The sequence below is a fragment of the Zonotrichia leucophrys genome, chromosome 17, assembly GCF_028769735.1.
Source record: "Zonotrichia leucophrys gambelii isolate GWCS_2022_RI chromosome 17, RI_Zleu_2.0, whole genome shotgun sequence".
Taxonomy (NCBI): Eukaryota; Metazoa; Chordata; class Aves; order Passeriformes; family Passerellidae; genus Zonotrichia; species Zonotrichia leucophrys.
In genome coordinates, this window is record NC_088186.1 from 10,559,605 (window position 1) to 10,583,396 (window position 23,792).

The window sequence follows — 23,792 nt, forward strand, 5'->3', positions numbered from 1 at the left end:
ATGGATGGATGATGGATGGATGGATGATGGATGGATGGATGGATGGATGGATGATGGATGGATGGATGGATGGATGGATGGATGGATGGATGGATGGATGATGGATGGATGGATGGATGGATGGATGGATGGATGGATGGATGTTGCTATTGTTTGAGCAGCATCTATTGCATGTCTGTTAAACACCACAGAACCATGGAATCATTTTGATTGGAAAAGCCCCCTAAGATCTCCAAGTCCAGCTATGGAGCCAGCACTGCCCAGCCAACACTGCCCCATGGTGGGAGAGCAGGGACTGTTTCCAGTGTCACACCCTGAGTTATCCCCAGTCCCAGCTCAGTCAGGGTCCTGGCAGGGTAAAGCTTGTCCATGGGACACTGCTGGGCTCTTGAGCCTGTGCCCAAACAGGCTGGAGCAATCTGACCTGTGCAGCCTGGTCATAGGTTTCCTGCTTCTTCCCTCTCCACCAAAGCCCCGTACTCTGGTGCTTTGCCAGGACCTCAGAGCAGCTCTAAACGCGGTCCTGGCTCCAGCCTGGCTCCAGCTCACCCCACAGAGGTGTGGCACAGTGGGTGAGGTGATTCATGGCATTTGTGAGGAGCTGGAGATGCCCCAGTTCAGTTTTTATTTCAACACAAGCAGATGCTTTGGAGGTTTGCAATGGTGCAGCTCTCCCAGGCTCCCCATCCTCCCTGGGCCTGGGACTGTGCTCCAGGCTCCCTCCAGAGGCTTTCTCCATAACTCAGGAACATCCTGTGCCCTCCTTTGTATTTAGGACCATGTGGAGGCAAAGTGCATCAAAGCAGAGATCCCTTACCCAGGGTGGAACTGTGGAATTTGGGGATTGGGGAACAGTCCCCAGTATTCTGTTTTATACAGATACTTTGAACTGTCACAGCTTCCCATACACTGAATCCACTCTAGGAGTGTTATGTGCAGAAACAATTCTTAGGTGAAATTCTCACACGTTTGAGTAATTCAGTGGAGATGCTCTCAGCCAGTCCCACAATCAGTGATACACCATGGTCCTTGGGTACAAACATGCATCTAGAAAATATCCATGGCTGCTGAGGTTATCCATGAGCTGGGTGGCAGATAAAGCACCAAGGTGTCTGCAATGAAGTGTGGGTGAGCATCAGTTCTTTCCTGAGAAGAGCCTGTGGAATGTGGCACACATTTATCTTCTGCCAGCCCAGCTGCAGTTGGTGCTCCCAGGGCACTGGAGCAGGCTGGTGTCCAGAGGCGCTCTGGGGGCATCTGGGGGATGGAACAGCCCTTGGCCTGATATTTGTTTGTGAGATCCATGAGTTCATTGCTCCTTTCTCAGCTTGGAAACCCAACCAGCCCTGCCCAGCTCTGGCAGCACCAGCCTGTGCTGCCTAACCCCAGATTCCATTTGAGAGTTGGGCATTAATGGTGGCCTTGGGGATTTCTCTGTCATCCTTTGACCCAACCCTGGGCTGCACCAGAATTCTGGGGATCCAATTTCACTTTCTGGCTTTCTTCCTCAGGGTTTGCAGCAGCTGCTGGCCCACAGATGGGCAGAGGGCTCATAGTGCTGCCTGCAAAATTCAGCCCCAAAAGGGATCCTGTAGGAACATTTGTGTCTTTTTTTGCATCTCATTGGAGGTTTTCCAAGACAAATCTGTCCACTCTGCAGGGCTGTGCAAATAATTGATATTCTTGGTTTTCCTGAAGCTCTGAAAAATTGAAAAATTCTTTTTCAGACTGAGCCGGAAGAAAAATAAATTGATTTGAATTTTTTTTATTGCCCAGGAAATAAGGAATATCTATTTGGGTTTCATAGGCTCAAGTCAAACAGAATCTGGGGCTTGTAAGTGCTTCATTTAGATTTTGAGCACATCTTACAGTTCTTGCTTTAAAAATACATATAGGATGTATTTTGCCTGTATGAATCAGAAAATTTTAAATGTCAGGGACTGTGTCACTTCCAGTTTTTTAAAATCAGTGTCTTACTCTGCTGTGTGAATGGTGCAGCAGAAATTCTACCAACCCATGCCATGATCTCACTGCAGCTCCACTTTGGGCTGGAAATAATTTCCCAGCAGCTCTGTGCCCTCATTTGTTTCAGCTCCAGGAATGATGGAGAGTGGAAGGTCACCCTTGTTGGTCCCACTGATGTTTGTCCCCCACAAACTGCTTGAAAATCCCTTTCCTTAGCCCAAACAATTGCTCAGAGGTGGAGATTTGGGAGTGAGAAGGTGCAGGTCGATGGTGCCTGGTGACCTCCTGCTCTTCCCAGTGCCATGCTTGTGTGGAGGGTTCTGGGGGAGGGCTGAGGGTCCCATCCCTGTGCCTGGGGCAGTGTTTGGGGTGTCTGGGCAGGGGGAGATGATGCTGCAGCTTTCACAGCTCAAATGGACCAGGAAATGTTGTTTTCCTTCTTTACTTTCCAAACCACCATCATTCTTGGGAAGCCAGCAAAGCCACCCTCCCCTGGAGACACCAGCTTGGCCTTACTGGGGTTTTTGGTAGTTTTTATTTAGATTTCTTTTTTTTTTTTTTTTCAAACTTTTTTTAAATCTTGGAGGTTTGTTTGTTTATTTGTTGATTTAGATCTGCTCGGGAAGTGGATCTGGTGATATTTATAGGATTTGTGGTTGGCTGATGGGAGTTATTTTGCAAGCAGAATTTCTAAGAATTCTACTTTCAGCCTGCTTTTTCTCCAACTTCATTTCCTCCCCTTCCATCTCTTTTTTCTCTTTTTACTATTTTTTACTTGGTTTTTTTTCTTATTTTTTTGGTTTTTGATGGAGCCGGGCAGACTAAACCCTTTCTGAATTTCCCCCCTGTAATTACTGCTCTTTTTTAAGTTTGAAGAAATTACCCAGCTTTGTGTGCCTTCCCCCTTTTTTACTTTTAGACCAATGTGGTTTGACTTTTTTTTTTTCCCTTTCCAAAGTAAAATTACCACCATTTCATGCTATTTCAACAAACCAGCCATACAAAACTGGGAGAGAAGGTGAAGTCCCACAGTTGCCCATCCAGTGGAGAATGTTTTAGTTTCAACCTCACAGCTGTCTATAAATGCTACATAGGAATTTTTTTTTTAATTAGGATAAAATTTATATTTTACAAGGTTAAAATTGATGTTTTGCAAATGCAAAGCCTTTCCCACAAGCATTGGAAGGAGATCTGTGCCAGCCCTGGAGGGGATCCTTGGCTGAAGCTGGACCTCCTCATGGTGCTGTTCCTGACACCTTCTCACTGCAATATTTATCAAATTATGCATTTCTTTTTCTATTCTAGATCAGATTTTCTGCCTTGAATTGTAATTTTCAAGTGTTTAAATTTTCATTGCTTACCTCAGACTGAAGCTGAACATTTGCAACACATCTCTGCAGTGCTGTTTGCTACAGAGGGACCTAAAGCGTTCTTCACAATTGACCAAAAAAAAGAGATAAAACCAACCTCAAAAGGTGCAATTCTGCCCAGGTGTGCCATGGCTCCCACTGACACCCAAATGGCTGAGCTTGGAGCTGGAGCAGCTCCCTGGGGGACACTCCACAGCCTCTGCAGGTTTGAGGGGCAGAGTCCCAACCTTATCAAAGCTTCTTCGCCAGCAGCCCCTCGTGGCTCTGAGATCCACCATGGGCATGTCCCCAGTGCCTGCCCTCTGAGCATCAGCTGGGCACCACCTGGGGCAGGCTCTCAGTTTTCCTCCTGTGCTGGGTCTGTTCCCAGAGACCCATCCCAGTGTCTGTGTCTGTGCTGCTGGGAGCACCCAGGGCACTTCCCTGAGCAGAGGGGAGGTGCCTCTGCATTTTCTACACACAAGCTTGCCTGGCTTTTTCTCAGGATCCTTTGTAAGGCTCAGGGAGAGGGACTGGAGCCTCTGCAGGAGCTCAAGGTCCAGCTGGGCTCGGCTGTGCTGGGCAGTGCTGCTGGCAGAACTTGTCCAGCTCCCAGGTGTGTCAGCTGCTGAGGGCATGGCTGCTCTGGGTTGTGTCCTCCTTGCCTGTGCTGGGCTTTGGCCACCCCTCTGTGAGAGCTGCAGGCTCTCCTGGCTGGGCTGCACCTCAGGAAAACCCCCTGAGCTCCAGGGCTGCCACCTCCCTTCCCCCAGCCCTGCCTGAGGGCTCTGCCTGTCCCCTGCCCATCCCCAGCCCTGCCTGAGGGCTCTGCCCGTCCCCAGCCCTGCCTGAGGGGGCCCTGCCCGTCCCCAGCTCTGCCTGAGGGCTCTGCCCGTCCCCAGCCCTGCCTGAGGGCTCTGCCCATCCCCAGCCCTGCCTGAGGGGGCTCTGCCCGTCCCCAGCCCTGCCTGAGGGGGCCCTGCCCGTCCCCAGCCCTGCCTGAGGGGGCTCTGCCCGTCCCCAGCCCTGCCTGAGGGGGCCCTGCCCATCCCCAGCTCTGCCTGAGGGCTCTGTCTGGGGGCCCTGCCTGGGGGCTCTGCCCGTCCCCAGCCCTGCCTGAGGGCTCTGCCCATCCCCAGCCCTGCCTGAGGGGGCGCTGCCCATCCCAGCCCTGCCTGAGGGGCTCTGCCCATCCCCAGCCCTGCCTGAGGGGGCGCTGCCCATCCCAGCCCTGCCTGAGGGGGCTCTGCCTATCCCAGCCCTGCCTGAGGGCTCTGCCTGGGGGCCCTGCCTGAGGGGGCCCTGCCCGTCCCCAGCCCATCCCCAGCCCTGCCTGAGGGCTCTGCCCGTCCCAGCCCTGCCTGGGGGCTCTGCCCGTCCCCAGCCCTGCCTGAGGGCCCTGCCCGTCCCAGCCCTGCCCTGCCCAGACTCACTCTGTGTACATGGAACTGGTCATGAAGAGAAGGGGGCTCCTTGGCCTGCCTCCCCTCAGCTGAGCTGTGCTGAGGGAATAATTGAATCCCAGACTGCTTTGGATTGGGAGGGACCTTAGGGATCACCTCCTTCCAACCTCCTGTGGGGACACCCTCACTATAGCACAGCTGCTCTGGGCACCCTGTGCCAGGGCCTGCCCACCCTCACAGGGAACAATTCCCAATATCCCATCCAGCCCTGCCCTCTGGCAGTGGGAGCCATTCCCTGGGTCCTGTCCCTCCATCCCTTGTCCCCAGTCCCTCTCCAGCTCTCCTGGAGCCCCTTCAGGCCCTGGCAGGGGCTCTGAGCTCTCCCTGGAGCTTCTCCTCTCCAGGTGAGCACCCCCAGCTCTCCCAGCCTGGCTCCAGCCCTGGAGCAGCTCCATGATGGCCTCTGGACTGGATTCAGGACTTCCCTGTGGCAGGGCCCCCAGAGATGGGCACAGAGCTCCAGGTGGGGTGTCAGGAAGGTGGGAGGAATGAGGAGAACTAATCCCTACCTTGGCCACAGGCAGAGCCTGTGCCTGTGCTCCCAGCCCGCTCTGCTGGGGATGTGGCTCCCCCAAACCCAATTTCCAGCCCTTTCCCACCCATCCCTTCATCCTGGAGCTGGGAAGGGCTGGAGCTGCCAGGGGAAGGTTCCTGGCAGTCCCTGTGTGCAGTGGAGCCCTCACAGCCCTGTCAGATGTTCCATGGCAGAGGCCGGAGGTGCAGAACTCGCAAACAAAATGTGATGAACAAGACTGGGATTCCCTGGATAAATAAGTCCTATTTTAATATTTTCCCCCCATGTGCATTCATAGCTTGCTAGATATGTTTGTTTTATCAGCTTGGAGAAGTGCCCGGGATTTTTTAAAAAATTGATTTCCTGAGAGTTTCCTGTGAAATTGGAAGCCTGGAAAAACGGGTGGATTTCTGAAATGCTATCTCATGGCTCCTTCGTCCCTTTTTTCTCCCCCCAAATTAAAAACAACAATACCTTCCTCCCCCCCAAGGTTTCATTCCATATACATTTATTCTTTAAAAATATTTCCAGCTGTTTCTTTAGCTGGGAAACTCATACCATCTGTAAACAACTGCTCAATGCACATAATTCTGTTGTTTTGCCCGGTCACTCTTATTTTCCAGCTTTTATAATATGAGAGTTCAGAGTAATCAGTAATGCCTTTTCTCCTCTTCACCCTCAATTTGATTATTTTTCTCATAAAGAACAGAGTAAGGAGAGCACTGAGCAACAGGAGATGGAAAAAATATTTTGATTACTTTTCAGTTGCTTATAATCAAGGAGTAACTCTTTAAATCCAGACCAATTTGCTGCATTGATTTATTCATAATTTTAATTTCATGACTGTTGCAGGGAAAAACAAAAGTACACGAGGTTGAAGCTTTTTAATACTGGTTTAAACATTTGTAGTTTTAGGTTAAAATTTATTTAATGTTCCCTTTCTTCGCTTACTTCTGCTGGCATGTGCTGCTTGAATCTCCCCGGGCTGCCAGGGGAGAAAAACTGAAATTCAAAGCACAAATTCTGCCAGTACTTTCAACAATTTCATAAAATTACTCATATGAATATTCCCTCGACTCAGAGGTGACTGCTCACAGCCCTTAAACCTTTCTGGGGCTCTCTGGAGTGTGGGAGTGGGTGACAGGGACACCTGGGTGCTCTGGGGTGGGACTGTGCCATTCCCTGGGGCTCAGCACCCACCCAGGCCAGGCCATCCTGCTGGGATTCTTCCCTGCCTTGCTGATTTTGGTGTTCCCCCCAAGTTCCAGCCCCTTTTCCAGCAGAAATTTGACCTTTTCTGTTAAAAACTCTCCAGAAGACCTTTTAATTCTGGGTTACAGAGGCAGCTCAGAAATGAGGTGGATGCAGGCAGCACACCCAGGGTAGGAAATGAAGGTTATAAAATGGGGAGATAATAAACAGTAGACAAGAAGCAAATCCAGTGAAGCTGAATGAGAAGAATTTCTAGACTTTGTGATTTTTTATTAGTATTGTTTGCCTACCTATAGTTTTAACATGCACAGTGCAACTTGTTCTGTCCCAGAGCAGAATGTGGGGAGAAGCCTGAGGGAACCCAGTTTGCAAGACCAAACAAAAAAACCCAACCAAAACCAAACCAAAACAAAACAAAACCCAAAACAAAAACAGAAAAACAAAGCAAAGCAAGAAGAAAAATTTAAAAGAAAAATAATTCTCCTGCCAATACAAAGAGAATTGAAATCACCAGAGCAAGGGCCCCTGGGCTGGGTCTGAAGTGTCACAGCCAGAGCAGAGGGGATCATTCCCATCCTGGCTTCCCCAGTGGAACCCTCTGCTCCCAGCTGACCTTTGTGTTGGGCTAATCCACCCCCTCACTGGCTTTGTCATTAGTGTTTCTTTTTAATTAGTAATTGGGGGCACCTTGTGGCTTCAGGAGCAGCTGTTAATGATCCCCAGGGATAATTAGCACAGGGATGGCACTGCAGCAGGGGCACTGCACAGCCCAGCTGGGGCTGGGGCCAGCCCTGCCTACCCTGGGGTGCCTGCCCAGGGCTGCAGGGGAAGGTGCTGGGTGGCCCTGCCCAGTGCTGATCCTGCAGTGCCACAGCTCTGTGGTGTTCCCTGGTGTTCCCTGGCTCTGGGTCCCCCTGGACACGTGTCCCCCTGGGGGTGGTGGCCACCCACAGGAGGAGGATGTGGCCAGGGCCATGGGCTGAGCTGTGCTCCCAGCCAGAACCTGCTCTGATTTGTTTCAGCCTCAGCCACATCTCCAGCAGCTGTTTGTTTGCATGTGGTGGAGCTGCTCATAGGGGTGAGGTGGATGCTCAGAAACCTCAGTCCAAACCTGGATTTTGGTGTGCTCAGACACTCCCCAGACACAAAATGTCAGAGGCACCACGTGGGACGTGCCGGGCTCCCCGTGTCCCCAGGCTCCAGCACTGGGATGCTCTGTGTGTCACCACCGGGGTGCTGGGGACAGATTGTGTCCCTGCAGGTCACAGTCACCTTGGTGCCTTCCATGGATGGACTTGCCTGGAGGTCTCACAGCAACTCTTCTGTAGCATCCCATGGATTTTTACTCTTCTGAAGCTTGGTCTAAGTGATGGGCATAGCCAGGAGTAGTGAGCACCTTCCTCTGGCACTGCAGACCCTCCTGGAGCTGTGCTGGAGCCCAGGTATGGGCACCAGTCACACAGGGATGGTCCCTGGAGCTGTTCTACAGCCTAGGTGTGGGCACCAGTCACACAGGGATGGTCCCTGGAGCTCAGGTGTGGGCAGCAGTCACACAGGGATGGCCCTTGGAGCTGTGCTGGAGCCCAGGTGTGGGCAGCAGTCACACAGGGATGTCCCTGGGTATTTGGGACCATCCTGTTCCAGATGTCCCCTGGCTCTGGCAGCAAAGCCTCAGTGCTTGCCATGGGAGTCTCTGCCTTTGCCTTCTGCTGCCCTCAAGCAGCAAACCCTCCATGGGCTCATCTCAGAGGGGTCCAGAACTTTCAGATGTTGCTGTTTCCTGCTGGGCTCTCGTGGTGGAACAGGGAACAGCGCTGGCTTTTCCCAGGACAAGGCTGCAGCTGAGCACAAGGCTGAGATTCCCCTGGCTGCTCCCAAGGAATTCTGACTCTGAGGCTGCCACCAGTGTCCCCACCCCAGGTGTTGCCCCATGGCCAGCATGGGGGGGCTGCAGACCCCACAGTGGATTTTGGGGGTTGGGGAACCCTCACTCTGGGGCTTGGCTCAGCTGTGGGACCGGGCAGATGCCTCCGGGAGAGCTCCCATTTCCTCCTTGCAGATATTTTTTAATTATTATTATTATTTTGGTTGTTTCTTGAGGGGAAGCTGCAGCTGAGGAAATAGGCAGCACATTCCTCCAGCTCCAAGAACTGTCTTGTTCCCGAGTGGAAAATTCATCCCTTTTGGAGGCTGCCCTGATGGATTGGCAAAGGCAAAGGATGAGGAGGGGGTGAGCCACAGCAGCCTAAGGCAGAGGAGATCTTTGTCCCTCAGGCAGGGGCTGCCCTGGCTCTGAGAACCAGAAGAAACATTGCTCTAGAGAAGGTGTAGGTTTGATATTAGGAAGAATTTCCTCATGAAATGGGGTGGTCAGGCATGGGAACAGCTGCGTGGGGCAGTGGTGGAGTCACTGTCCCTGGAAATGTCCCAGTGTGGATGTGGCACGTGGGGACAGGGGAAGGTTCCAGTGTGGATGTGGCACATGGGGACAGGGGAAGGTTCCAGTGTGGATGTGGCACGTGGGGACAGGGAAAGGTTCCAGTGTGAATGTGGCACATGGGGACAGGAAGATGTTCCAGTGTGGATGTGGCACTTGGGGACAGGGAAGGTTCCAGTGTGGATGTGGCACATGGGGAGAGGGAAAGGTCCCAGTGTGGATGTGGCACATGGGGACAGGGAAGGTTCCAGTGTGGATGTGGCACATGGGGACAGGGAAAGGTTCCAGTGTGGATGTGGCACGTGGGGACAGGGGAAGGTTCCAGTGTGGATGTGGCACATGGGGACAGGGAGATGTTCCAGTGTGGATGTGGCACTTGGGGACAGGGAAGGTTCCAGTGTGGATGTGGCACATGGGGACAGGGGAAGGTCCCAGTGTGGATGTGGCACGTGGGGACAGGGAAGGTTCCAGTGTGGATGTGGGGTTAGTGCTGCCCTTGGCAGTGCTGGGGAATAGCTGGACTCTGATCTCAGAGGGCTTTTCCAACCCCAAGGATCCCATGGTTCTGGGAGCACGGCTCTGCCTGGGCCAGCCCTGGCTCAGCCTTGTTTCCCTCTTTGGGGTTCCTCAGCATCCTCTGTGCTGCAGGAGGGAGCCAAAATCCAGATTAAAAAGGGGCACGGGCACATTTATGGGTCCTTGTGCTCTGCAGATGTTTTGGTGTGATGTGGAGCTGCTCTGCTGTTTTTCCTCCTCCTATTTAATAAAAATTAAATAGGAAACTGCCGGTGTCTTGCCCTTTGTTTAAAGAAGAGAAAAAAGGGAAAAAAAAAAAAAGCACTTCCTGCATTTTCTGTGGCTCTGAAGTTAATAACCCCAGACAGCACAGGTAGCAGGCCTGCAGTTATTTTTATGGCACATTCCTGTGTCAGACCTGTTTTCAGTTGCTTCTCCTTTGCCAAATTTTAATTATTTGGGGTGAAATTTTCCATGCTGGGTGCTGCTGGCTCCTTCCAAAATTGAATCTGTGGTTTGTGTTTGGACAAAAATTACTCGGCTGTCCCTGGGAAGGCATTTGGGGGAAGCAGGGTGGGGGTTTTGGGTTTTTTTCCTTTTTTTTTTCCTCAGGTAAACAAACAACTCTGCCCTTTTCCCTCTGCAGAGGGAAGGTGCTGTGGGAGAGGGGCAAGTGGGGTCTGCTCCTTCTGCAACCCCCAGGCAGAATCAGCGACCTCTCCCTTTGGGATGGGGTTCAGAGGCAAATCACAGGGGTGGCTGTGTCTGAATAAATAAATAAATGCACGGATTGAGCCCCTTTTCCCCCTGGAAGGGCTGTGGCAGTGCTTGGGAGTGTCCCAGTGCCCCCATCCCATCCATGGGAGCTGATCCAAGCATGGATGCAATTCCAAGGGATTGGAATGATTGTTTCTAATCAGAATTTAAGTGATCAGGCAAAAAAGCCTGTGCTTAAATCGTCTGAAATATCATCTCACATTTTTATTGCTTTAACTTATTTTTTAGTTTTGCTGTAACTGTTAAAATGTTGGGGTTTTTTCCCAATATAGTGTAGCCCTCTTGATAAACATGGATTTCTCAGGTCAGTTTTACATCTGCTTGGTCTCCTATTTTTTGACATGTTATCCTGTTAGGAGATGTTGACTGATACATTTCTTAATTATCACATGATTTACTTTTTGCTTACAACTCGAGCTGAGGAGCATATGGCCTGAAACCACATTCTGCTTGTGTGCATTTTCATTTAAAGGATATTTATTAGCATTAGTTAAACAAAACTCCCCTAAACGCACCCAATATGTAGAAAAGCAACTTCAGGGAGTAACACTTTGAATTGTAAATGATTTTATGGGGCAGATTGTGTGTCATTCTCCAGCCTGTTCCAGCACCCCACATCCGGCCTCCCTGGCATCAGCAGATGAAAATTCTGCTCCTCTCCTTTTTTAATCAGAAATTAGGAAATCACCAAAATCAATTCTTTGGGAAAATGGGAGTGCAGGAGATTCTAAAGGAGCACAGGAGATTTCTGTTCCCCTCCACAAAGGTGTTGCTTTGTTGGGGCTGCTCTGACCCATTTTGGCACATTCTGGTTAAACAGTGATTTCCAGCCTTTCACTCTTCCAATTCCTCTGGTATTTTATTCCTCAAATGCCACTTTTTAGAATTTAGGTGGAATATTTTAGTTTAAATGGATTTTATTTTTGAAGGAACAGGCTGGGAGAGCTGAGGGTGCTCACCTGGAGAGGAGAAGCTCCAGGGAGAGCTCAGAGCCCCTGCCAGGGCCTGAAGGGGCTCCAGGAGAGCTGGAGAGGGACTGGGGACAGGGGATGGAGGGACAGGACCCAGGGAATGGCTCCCACTGCCAGAGGGCAGGGCTGGATGGGATATTGGGAATTGGGAATTGTTCCCTGTGAGGGTGGGCAGGCCCTGGCACAGGGTGCCCAGAGCAGCTGTGGCTGCCCCTGGATCCCTGGCAGTGCCCAAGGCCAGGCTGGGCAGGGCTGGGAGCACCTGGGACAGTGGGAGGTGTCCCTGCCATGGCAGGGGTGGGAAGGGATTTAAGGTCCCTCCCACCCCAAAGCAGTCTGGGATTCTGTGGATTTGTTTATTTCAGCATCCAGAAACATTTAAGGCAGCTTGATCTGATCTCATTCAGGCTTAGTTTGGTGTTTTTGTCTAATGGATCATCTCCAGGAGCAACCTGCCTGGTGAAGCCATTGAGATGAGAGCCCTTACCTGCTGTGGTTCCCTTTTTTCCTCATTTTTTCTTTCAAAATAAGGAAACTCCCCAGCACTAGGGATTGTTGGGGTGTCTGCAGGGCCAGGGCTGGCTTCCATCACCCTCATGGCTCAGAATATCCTTCCAGCTCTGGATATTCCATGGTTCCATGATTCAGTAGGTGCTTTTCCCATGGAATTCTCATGGCAGGAGCCTCACAAGGTCCCTGTGATCCAAGATGTGGCTCTTGGCTTGTGTGAGCTTGGGTTGTGCACAAACCCCTTTGTACAGGCAGGAATTGTGAGATTCCCATCTCTGGGATCCCCAGCACCCCAACAAGGTTTCTGCCCTGGTTCTATATTAAATCTCCTTTTTCCCCTTTCCCCCCTTTTCCTTGTACACAGATCTAATCTTCTAGAAAATGCCCCAAAGGTTTGAGCAATCTACCAGTTGCAGGAACCCATAAAGCTTTTTTTTTTCCTTTTTTTTTCCATTGTGTAAGCATGACAAATCATTAATTTTTGATTGATTGCTTTGAATTATGGGTGCTCTGACATCCTTTCTGTAGCTGAACAGCTGTATAACAAATGAACATATCAGTGCTCACAAAAGATTGGAGATCTAACAGAAGCAATTACATTGTCAGCTCCTCCCTTCTGGCTTTTCCCAGGCAATGGAGAGAAGAAATTTTTTAACAGAAATTCCTCAAGTGGCTCACAATAATAATAATAATAATAATAATCATCATCATCATAATCATCATAACAAAATACCTTTTTGTAATTGAATTAGATTTTTATCTCTTCATTTCCAGTGGATTTTATATCCCTTCAGAAACCAGGTTGCGTTTCTGCTTTGTGTAACTTGGACAATCCCTTTGAAGAAAATTTTACATGAAGAATTAAAAAAAATAAAACCAAATTGCAATTTTTTTTTGTTGCTATTCCTTTAAGATTTCAGAATTGCACCAGTGCACTAAATGTGACCTCCATAACTTTTAAATTAAGAATTTATGCTGGCTTGAAATTTATGAAATATTTCAGCATGAAAGAAAGCCTTTTTCCCTCAGGAAAATTGAGCAATAAATCACAGCACTCTCGATTTACTGCCCTACAGCCAGCCAAAGATAGGATTTTTTTCCTTCCCCCCTTCGTTCTGAAAAAAAAAAATATAAAAAAAATGTAATCATATAAGACAGCTTAGCTGCTATCCTCCCACTCTCTAGAATTTTTAATTTCAGCTGTTTCTGCTTGGATTTATTTCCAATATTCCTGCTCGGCTTTTCAATTTCCTCAGTTATTAAATTTTAATTCAGTGCATTAGCATTTAAATTAAAAAAGGGTTTATTTTATCGAAATCGTTGGCTGGCCCCCATCCTGCTGCACATGAATTGCCTGTTTCTGCCATTTGCACAAAATGTGAAATGCAGCTAATATCTTTTAACTTGTATTTGCACAAATTCAGAAATAAAATTTCTGGGATTGGAATAATATTGTCTTTCCAAGGAAGGCTCTCATCAGTGAGCTGGGAAAGGAGCAAGAGGAGACCCTGGGCCCTCCCTGCTCAGCCCTGCCAGGGCCTGCAGGGGCTAATTAGGGCACAGGGCTAATGAGGGGAGGTGTTGGGCCTGGAGGGGCCATTCCTGCATGGCATTGGGACAATTTGGCCATTCCTGATTTCCCACCTGGCTCTGCATGCCAGGGATCACTGCTGGAGACTTGGTGGGGATGGGCTGGGGAGGCTCAGAGCCTGCTCAGAGCTGGGCCTGGGGTGTGTGTGCAGCTCTGGGGTACCCCAGGTTTGGGCTGGAGAGCAGCCTCATCCTTCTGAACCTAACCAGCTCTTCTGTTTTCATCTCCTAGGCCGAGGAGAGCAACAGCAGCGGGCGGAGGAGCTCTTCCAGCAGGTAGGGCTGGGATGTGCTGGGTGGGTCAGCTCTGCTCAGTTGTGCTCTCCACCCTGGAGATGGGGTGGCCAAAGGTGGGATGGGTGTCAGAGCTGTGTCCATGCAGCCCTCTCTGGATATGGCTGGAAGGATGGTGTGGGAGGCTGGCCTCATCCTGGCACTGGGGACTGAAAGCAGAGGTGGTTTGTGTGTGCTGTGGGGAGTTCCAGCTGAGTGCCCCCTTGGGCTGGGCAGACCCTTCTGTCCTTCAGAAGGAGAGGACAGAGGTGTCCCACCACCCCCTTCCCCTGTGGTCCCACTGAGAGATGTCTCTGCTGCTCCCACTCTGGAGAGGGACACGCTGAGGTGGGTCTGCCCTGGGCTGTGGCCTCACAGAGTCACTGGGTTGGAAGAGACCTTCAGGATCATCGAGTCCATCCCAGCCCCAACACCTCAACTCAACCCTGGCACCCAGTGCCACATCCAGGCTTTGTTAAACACACCCAGGGATGGGGACTCCTCCTGTCCCTCCAGGGCCCTGAAAGCCCTGTGAAAGTTTCATTCCTTAGATAAAACTGATCCTGCTGTGTGAAAGCACATCCAGAGAGATCTGGGAACCGCTGTGGTGCTGATGCCCTCCCTGCCTCCCCCTGCTGACCGTGCAGCCCCTGCTGGGTCTGATGGTCCCACCATGCTGGCTGGTCCCTGCCCAGTGCCCCAGCTCTGCCAATGGCATTTCAGGACACAATCCCCTCATTCCTGGCAGCTTTTTGTCCAGTTGGCACTGCTTGGCATTGAACACGTCTGGGGTGCCCCTGAGCTGGGCAGAGAGGAACACTGGGTGTCTGTCACAGGAGACTTCTCTGTCTCACTTTGGGGTGGCTCCCCTGTGGCCCAGCAGTGCTGGCTCACTGAGAGTCAGCCTGAAGGAAGTCTTGGAAAGAAAGCACAAGCTGAGGAGCAAGGGGAGAGGAGCCAGGCATCACTTCCTTCCCCTGGATTCTTTATTCCAATCTTTAATTCAGTTTTGCAGCTCTCACTGGAGGGTTTCCCACAGCAGGTGGGCAAGTGCATCCTCCATGTGGGAGCTGACCTTTGGAGGGTCCATGTCACCTTTGGGGTGTCCGTGTCACCTTTGGGGCATCCATCTCATTTTTGCAGTGTCCATCTCATCTTTGGAGGGCCCATCTTACCTTTGGGGTGTCCATGTCCATCTCACCTTTGGAGTATCCATCTCACCTTTGGAGTGTCCATCTCAACTTTGGGGTGTCCATGTCACCTTTGGGGTGTCTGTGTCACCTTTGGGGCATCCATCTCATTTTTGCAGTGTCCATCTCATCTTTGGAGGGCCCATCTTACCTTTGGGGTGTCCATGTCCATCTCACCTTTGGAGTATCCATCTCACCTTTGGAGTGTCCATTTCACCTCTGGAGTGTCTATGTCACCTTTGGGGAGTCCATCTCACCTTTGGGGTGTCCATCTCACCTCTGGAGTATCCATCTCACCTTTGGGGTGTCCATCCCACCTGCCTGGGCTGCCCTTGGGGCTGAACATCCTCCCAGGAGTGAGCAATGGCCCTTTCCAGGGCAGGGATGGAGCTCCAGGCGAGGTGGGAGAACTTCCCTCCCTGTTCCTTTGTGTGTCCAGAGGAGTGTGAGGCTGGCTGTTGCTTTTTTCCTTGTAGAAAAGGTGAAACAAAACCCACTTTGTCATCTACCTGACTGAACAAAACGTGATCAAAAAATGGAGAATGACCAAGTCCATTTAAAAATAATAAAACAGAATCAAAATGTAATATTTCAAGAAAGCTGTGTCAGTGATTGAAGGTGGAAATGTGGCTCTGACTGAATCTGTGAGGTCATCAGTGGATGGAGACACAAGATGGATGTTTCTCAAAGCCATTGCTGCTTAAAACCCTCACTAATTGCAAACTATCGAGGAAGCTTTTAGCAATTAATTTGTATCAGTAAAAATACAAGCAAAAATAATATATAATAGAATATAGTATAATATAATATAGTCTAATGTAATTAATATAATATAATATAAGTTTCCTGGATTTTATCTTCCTGCAATATTTTTTTTTTCACAGTAGCAGGCTTGCTCTAAGGTGATGACTGTGATATTGGGTCAATCCTATTTTTCTTTTTTTACTGCAGTGAATTGATTTTATTCTGTTTCAAGCAAAGCCTGGAAGCTCTGGAGGCCCAGGGGTTTGTGCTCCCCTCACCCCCAGCCCCAGGCCTGTTGCTGCCTTTGGAAGAGCAGGGGCCAGGGTGTGCAGCTGGCAGCTCCTGGTGGCAGAGAGCACTCCCTGTTCTCCTCCCCCATTGACTCCTGTGTGCTTGCTGCCCCTCACTGAGTGCTCAGCAATGGGAGATTTTAAAAGGTGAAGACAATTCTTAGGAGCACAAAAAGCCCTCTTCCTAGAAGGCAGCCAGAAGAGAGATGGCTGCTTGCCTTGGGGAAGATGACAACTAAGAGACAACCTGACAAAGCTGTGCTTGTTTTTGAACACTCCAGAAAAGGTAGATCAGAGGCTTCTTTCTTCCTTTTGCAAGGAAAAAAGAGACAGTCAACAAAATTAAAAAGCAGCAAATTAAAAGCCAGTAAAAGGCAGGATGTTTTCCTGCATGATGGGCAGCAATGTGATGGGAGTGTGATGGCAGGAGCTGCTCAGAGGGGCTGGGAATGGAATCAGCAGGAACATGGTGACAGGGGTGACAGGGGCTGGATTCACAGGATCCCACACTGCCTTGGGTTAGGAGGGACCTTAGGGATCATCCAGTGCCAGCCCTGCCATGGCAGGGACACCTCCCACTGTCCCAGGCTGCTCCCAGCCCTGCCCAGCCTGGCCTTGGGCACTGCCAGGGATCCAGGGGCAGCCACAGCTGCTCTGGGCACCCTGTGCCAGGGCCTGCCCACCCTGCCAGGGAACAATTCCCAATTCCCAATATCCCATCCAGCCCTGCCCTCTGGCAGTGGGAGCCATTCCCTGTGTCCTGTCCCTCCATCCCCTGTCCCCAGTCCCTCTGCAGCTCTCCTGGAGCCCCTTCAGGCCCTGGCAGGGGCTCTGAGCTCTCCCTGGAGCTTCTCCTCTCCAGGTGAGCACCCCCAGCTCTGCCAGCCTGGCTCCAGAGCAGAGGCTCCATCCCTTGGAGCAGCTCCATGGCCTCCTCTGGACTCATCCAGCAGCTCCAGGTCTTGTGTTGGAGGCCCCAGTGCTGGACATGGTCTGGTCCCATCCTGTGGGTGAGCACATGGCGGGGATCAGTTCCTTGCTGGTGTCCACTGGAGACTTGCTTTAAGCTTCTTCTGAAGCCCCTTGTGCACAGGGCGGGTGTCCTGTGTGGTGTGTGACAGTCCCAGGCTTGGTGGGACAGGAGGGCAGTGTGGGAGCAGCACTGGCAGCTCTGGGCTCAGGGTGAGCACTGGGAGTCTCCATAGGACTATTGGAGCACTAACAACTTCCCAATAATTAATGTCAGCGTTCAGATGGTGGGCTCTGGATCCTGACAAGAAATAATTGAAAAACCAAATGTGCAATTATGTCTGACAAGCAGCGTGTGCTTTTCTTGGTCACCAGAGCCTTGTGTAGTCATGTGTTAGACACGGTTTTATATAATTATTATTGTTTATATGGCGGGTGTCAGAGGAAGGAGGAATTTCAGTTTGGAGTCCTCTGTTGGCTATTTATTTTAAAGTCATTAGATTTGTTTTCAGACTTAACTACACTTAATGTGCGAGACTCCTGCTGAATAAATCAGGCCCTGCTCTAGGAGCTGCATCTGTTTGGAGGGATCGGAGCCAGCTGGGAGCTCAGCCCGGGGCTCTCGGCAGCACAGATGTAGCTGTGGAGGAGCTCCGAGCTCTGCTCCTGGAGCTGGGGCAGTCCAGGGCTGCAGCTGCACCCAGGGCAGGGCTGCCTCTCCTTTAGGGCAGTGCTGACAGCGCTGGGCTGCAGCTCCCACAAGGGCTCAGGAAGCTGCAGGTCCAGAGCAGGCTCTGGGTGCTGGCCCAGCTGGAGCAGGGCAGGAGTTCCCAGGGGTGCCTTGGGTTGGCCTGGGGGTTCCCAGCTCTGCCATGGTGCAGTTTTCCCAGGTACTTCAGACCAAGCCGTGGTGCCTCAGGGGTCTCAGTGCTTCAGTCTGTGCCATAGAAGATGTGATGCCCATGGAATCACACAATCCCTGAGCTGGAAGGATCCACCAGGATCACTGAGCCTGTCCCTGCACAGACACCCCAACATCCCACCCTGGGCATTCCTGGGAGCAGTGTCCAAATGTTCCTGGAGCTCTTGGGGCTGGGACCATTCCTGGGGAGCCCTGGGAGGAGAAGTGTCACAGACATCTTTTCATTAAAATCTTTTCGTTAGGATTTTTCCTGCTGAAGCTGAGAGGTTTCAGCAACAAAGTGTAAACAATGATTATTTGCTGCTGTGGAATGCAACAGGTGCATCTGTGATTGGTCTCCTGTGGATGTTTGGATTTACTGACCACTCATGGCAGAGCTGGGTCTCGCTCTCTGCTGAGACACAGACCTTTGTTATTCATTGTTTTCTATTCTTAGCTTAGCTAGCCTTCTGAGAACTTTTCCTTCTATTTCTTTTTAGTACAGTCATAATGTAATATGTATAATAAAATAATAAATCAAGCCTTCTGAACATGAAGTCAACATTCTCGTCTCTCTCTCACCCTGAAGACCCTTGTAATCACTGTGGCAGAGAAGCTGTTGAGAAAGGGTTGCACCCACTTTGCTCCTTCTCAGTTCACCTTTCTCCAGCCTCTCTGGTGGCACCTTCCCCTCTCTTCCCTGCATTCCTTGCTCTGTCCTGTGTGAACACATCCTCCCCAGCAGCTCCTGTCACCCAAGGGAGTGCCCTGGGATGGCACCAGCTTTCCTCCAGTCTCCTCTTCCAGCTCTGGGCCCCCAGCACTGGGGAAGGACAATTCCTGAGGCTGTGGTCCTCTGAAGCTCGGGAGAAAACTCTACACCCTGTGGAGGGACAGGCCTGGACTGGGTATTTCCAGGAATTTTTTCCAAAGAAAATTATTTGAATTGTCTTCCCTTTCTTGAAGAGGCAACCTGTGGGATTTTCAGTCCCAGAGCACCAAGAAGCTTCCAACTCATCCAGCATCAGAAAATGAGAAAACTCTTACTAATTAGGCAAGGAATTTAATAAGCCTTGGTGCCCACCAAAGGGCTCTCTCCAGCCATCTTCAAAAAGAAACAAACCAACCAACCAGCACAAAACCCCTCAGAAGTGCCCTCTGGCCAGTTCTAGAGCTGTGGATAGTTCAGTTCTATACAACAACCAGGACAGAAGCTGTAGGGAGCCCAGGCAGGTTTCCTTGAAACCCAAAAGAAGATCAAATGTCCATGTACAAGGAGATGTGAGCTCTCAGACACATCCCAGCTCCGAGGGACAGGAGTGTTTTCTGTGTAAACCACACCAGTTTGCCCAGTCCTGGAGAGCTTTGGGTGGTGTGAGGTGGAGAAACGTCCCTTTCTGGAGCCATAAAGTACCAGATGTGGCAGTTCTAAAGCCTTCAGGAGAGCTGAGCCACCAGGAGATCCCTGGGTCACCCCCTCGCTCCTCATGGCATGTTGGAGACCTGTGGCCATTTCAGTTCTCACCCCCTCAGTTATTTCTTAGTCAAGGAACACAGAGCTCTTTCACTGATATAAATAAATCCTTAATCTATTCTCTTTGTTTTTCCCTGAATTTCTTTGTCTCTGTTGACATTTCCACGCTTGAAAATTTAAAGACGCTGGCAGCTATTCCATTATCATCTTAAATTCAGTTTTTAACCTGCATCATTTGTGTGTCGCCGTTTTTATCTGACTGAATTCTTTTGCTTTTGGCAAAGAGCGCGCGGTTGTTTTTTGTTGGATAAGCCAAATTTTTTTTATATTTGGTTAGACTTTCCTCTTCAAACCATCCTCAAGATATTCCTAATAAGGACTGAAGGGAATTTGTTTTGCTAATACCTTAGGAATTCTTTGTGGCTCTTGACTATTGTTCTGGTTTGTATTTGAATGTTTAATTTCCAGAGGAGAGGCAGGCTGATTGGTGCTGGAGTTTACCTTCTCTGAAGGATTCGGGGCTGCCGAGTGTCCCTTGAGGAATGAACGCACGATTAAATTCCTCTTGGACTTCCTGAAGCAGAGTTTGCTGTCAGGAAAGGTTGTGTGTTTTACTAGACCCAGATAGCTGCAAAAATTAAGTATTCTGCTTTGTTTGTTTGTTTTCCCTAGATTTGAGCACTGACACCACACACACCACCGAGTGCTGCATTATGTATTTTGGGGTTTTTGAAAGCTGCTACCTCTGTTTTCAAGTGCTGGCTGCCCTCAGAGGCAGGGGGTGAACTTCCCTGAGGCATCTCTCTTCTACAAAACCTTCATGTCTTTAAATTTATGAACTCCTAAATAATATTGGTATTTATTGGGCAAGTTTCTCCCAGGAAAGCCTGAATGGCAGCTACTATCACATTTCTGCCTGCAGAAGGACATGGCCTCGTGTTCTGATTTCAGTTTATTTTGGAGGGAGAAAGCAGAGGATGTAAATATGTCCCAGGTAGGGGCAGGGTTTGGGCTGCTTCTCCTGCCTCAGGGATTTCCTTTGTGTGCCCAGTTAGTTTGATGTCCCCAGGTCCAACTCATGTCCCCGAGGGCCTCAGAGCCTCCAGGAGCTGCAGCTTCATCCCTGGTCAGAGTGGGAGGGAGCAGCATGTTCAGGGTGGTGGATGCCAGTAGGGGACCCAGCAGCCTCGTGAAGGAACCCAGCCAAGCACAAGGATGCAGCTCCTGGCCATGGGCAGAACCAGCACAGAGATCACAGGAGCACGTGTGACCTTGCAGGGACCTTGGAGCCTGTGAATCCTGAGGTTCTCAAGAGCAGGTTGCATGTGGAAAATGCCCAGAAGCTCTGACCAGCTTTTGCTTTTTTTCTGTTCTTCAGCAAAGTCTTCTGTACTGCTGAGGGGGGAGGGACTTCCCATCGCCTAAAATACCATCAGCACAGGAGAGAGCAGGTTTTCCTGGAACCTTTCGGAATTAAAGTGCACACTTTGGGAATTCACAGTGGAATTGGAGAAGATTGTGAAGAGAACTGAAACCTCCTGGTGGAACATGGATGACCATGAACACCTCTGTGACCAAGGGAAAATTTGGGTTTCAGGAGTTTGAACCAGCACATGGCTCTGTGTGTCACCCACAGTGCTGGTGGCACCCTTGGGTATCCATGCTCTGGAATATGGACAGACTCCCAGATGGAAAGAGTCAAGGATCAGAAGGGATATTTTTGGTGTGCACACGGTGTACATTAAGGAAGTGTTTGCTTCAGAGACAGCAGAGGAGGTTTTCTCCTGTGGAGGGGAGATTGTCAGTAAGAGAATCTCCTTTCCCAATGACCAGAGGCAGCAGTCTACACTGGAAGTACAGTGCCTGTTCCAGAAAATAATCCCTCAGAGGAGGAATCTGGGATGGGGTGGTTGTTGCAGCCCCTCACACATCAGCAGCAGGACATCCCCTCTGAAGGATGCAGGCTCAGGCTGCAGAGGGCCTTTGGCAGAGGCTCTGGGAGCTGTGGCAGGGAGGGGGGGTTGAGTCTCCTGGAGAGGAGCAGTTCTGGACACTGTGACACAGGAGCTTGGGGTGGTGTCTTTGCCTTTCAGGGTGTGAGGGAACATCTGAAGCTGGGGCTGGAGCCAGGAGTCAGGAGCTCAGTTGTAATGCTGGGAAAACAGCTCCTGCTTTTCTGTCTTTTAACTCTGCACTTGAAAATCTTGTTGTCAGATTTTCTGGTGCTGTCTGCAGAAGATGTCCCCAGTGAAGGACACCAGGCAGCTCCTCTGCTTCCTGATCTTCTCCACCTCTTCCTGGTGTAAGGCACAGGGCCCAACCCCTGGGCTGCCCCAGGAAGCAGATGGGACCCATGGAGAGGGGTGGGAAGGCCACCACAGCTAATTTATCAGACAAGCAGATTTTCAACTTACATCCTTCTTTTTCTTGTCTCTTCTTTCATCATCTCCATGTAAAATGAGAATTCATTTACATCTGTTCTGTCTATTCCACTTCCCATAGCTCCAGTCATGACAGGAACCTTCTGGTTCTTGTAAAACCATGGCAGACATCTGTAAATTGAGCCCAGTTTCAGCTTCCCCCATTTTTTGCTTCCTTTACTTTCTGACAGCTGAGGCCTTTTGATTTAGCCTTGGATGAGCCAACTGCACATTGGTTTCCAGAAGACAAGTTGGGACATCCCACTGGTGCTGGTGTCCTGCTGGCCTCTGCAGAGGAGCCCATTGCTTGGTGCCCATGAGTGGTTTGGGGTCCTGACTGAATCTCTTTGGTGCTGCAGACCAGAAGAGCCTTCCAAGGAGTGCCCAAACTGTGTTTCAGTTTACCTGGGCCCACCCTGTGCTCTGCCAAAGGTGTCACCATGGAATCACAGAATGGGTTGGGCTGGGGGGACCCTGAAGACCCATCCTGTTCCAGCCCTGCCATGAGCAGGGACAGCTTCCACCATAGAGAGCCCTGGCCATCATTGATATCATCAAGGCACTAATGATCTCTGGGTTTTCCAGCCTGAGTGTTGTTTAGAAAAAACCAAAAGATGCTCCACATTCGCTGCTGGGGCAGGAGAGCTGTTTGTAGGTGTTGGTTCAGAGTGGTGCATCCTCCTCCACATGTTTCCTTTTCCTCTCCTTTTGAGGAGCTGATGTTGAAGACTGATACTTCACTGATCTCACTCTGCCCCTCCCCAAAATCTCAGCAGGATGTGTGCTGTAAAAATAGCCTCATTAGAAGCCATCTGAGTACATGTGCAATCACAGATGACTCAAAGGGAGCACGGAGCACGCATGTTTCTGTTGCTGTCTTCAGAGAATTACATGACAAATTATTCCTAGCTGGAAGAAATGTCCTTTTATAATTGGGGTTTTTTTCTCATTCTTTCAGAAGGGAGGAGTGTGTGTTTTTTAAGTAGCTTTTAGTCACTTTCATTATTTATGAGGATGCTACTCCAGATCAGAAACAGCAAACTGCAAGCGCGAGCTCCTTGTGGCTGCAGCAGCTGACGGGCCCTGTTTGCTTTCACTCATTGCAGTTCTGCTCATCACAGCCAGGGAGACCCTGCAGGGACCAGCACAGCCCCACGCTGCAGCCTTCATCCCTTCTCCCCCTCCTGCCACAGGAGATCAGCTGGAAGGGGCTGCTGGATCTGTGGCTGGTGTCACCGTGCAGAGGGGACTGGTGTCAGCACCCAGCCTTTCCTTTCTGTGCTTCCCTTGGGAGGAACTCCTGGCATTGCCCTCCTGGCATTGCCCTCCTGGCACTGCCCTCCTGGCATTGCCCTCATGGTACTGCCCTCATGTTGCTCCCTGTGTTGATGCTGGTGAGGCTTCACACCCAGAGCTGCTCTGGCCCACGTTCTTGTGTTGCATCATTGAGCTCTGCCAAAGCCTGAGGCCTTCAGGAGCTGCCACAGTGTAGGGCCAAGGAAGCTGTACCCAAATGGGTCCAAGAACCCACTTTTACCCCTGCCTTTCCAGTTCCTCATGCTGAGGCTTCATTAAGGCATTCTGAAATCTCTCCTGCCTTCACACACTTGTGTCTGACATGAAAGTGGCCGTAACGTCATCGGAAGATGAAAGTCTGATGATCAAAGCAGGCAGCAATGTTGAAATGAGCATTGTGAGATGGCAGAGCTGGTATTACAGTAATTGGCTGTGTGGCCTACTTAGTGAGAGCAGTGATACATGCAAGTGCAATGTCTGTTTGCCTCTTTCATGTTGGAAATCACAGAGTCTGTTCTGGGAAGTGGAACAGGACCTCACCTGTAGGAGCAGCCAGGCACGGAGTGAGCACTGGGATCCCAAGGCTTCTGCCTCCTCTCCTCAGCATGGAAGAGCCTCTTGGATTGCCAGGGCCCACAGCTCAGTAAAAACAGGGCATGGAACAGTGAAGGAGGTTGGTATTTCCCAGGAAGGGGCAAAGCCCTGGAGAAGAAGTTAGATCCCCCTGTGGAAGGAGATGGGGTTTAAGCCAGCTCTGCCTGGGCACTCTGCTCCTCTGATGGCTCCAAGCAGTTTTTGTGCTGTGTTTGGAGAGCAGGAATATTCTCTTCCCAGGGAACAGCAGCCCATGGATGTTTGAATGCAGGTTGGACCTGCAGAGGGAGGTGGAAGGCCACACTGAACACTAAACCTGCATTGTTTCCTGCAGAAG

At 50.5% G+C, this 23,792-nt stretch overlaps 1 protein-coding gene across 3 annotated transcripts in view; it reads left to right on the top strand.

The window, feature by feature from the left end:
* ZNF618 (zinc finger protein 618) overlaps positions 1–23,792 on the top strand; it is a 149,844-nt gene that overhangs the window by 51,872 nt on the left and 74,180 nt on the right. For all 3 annotated transcript variants that reach the window (XM_064727377.1, XM_064727378.1, XM_064727379.1), the window contains exon 2: positions 13,537–13,580. In XM_064727377.1, coding sequence (XP_064583447.1) covers positions 13,537–13,580 — 44 coding nt within the window. The remainder of the gene's footprint in view (positions 1–13,536; positions 13,581–23,792) is intronic.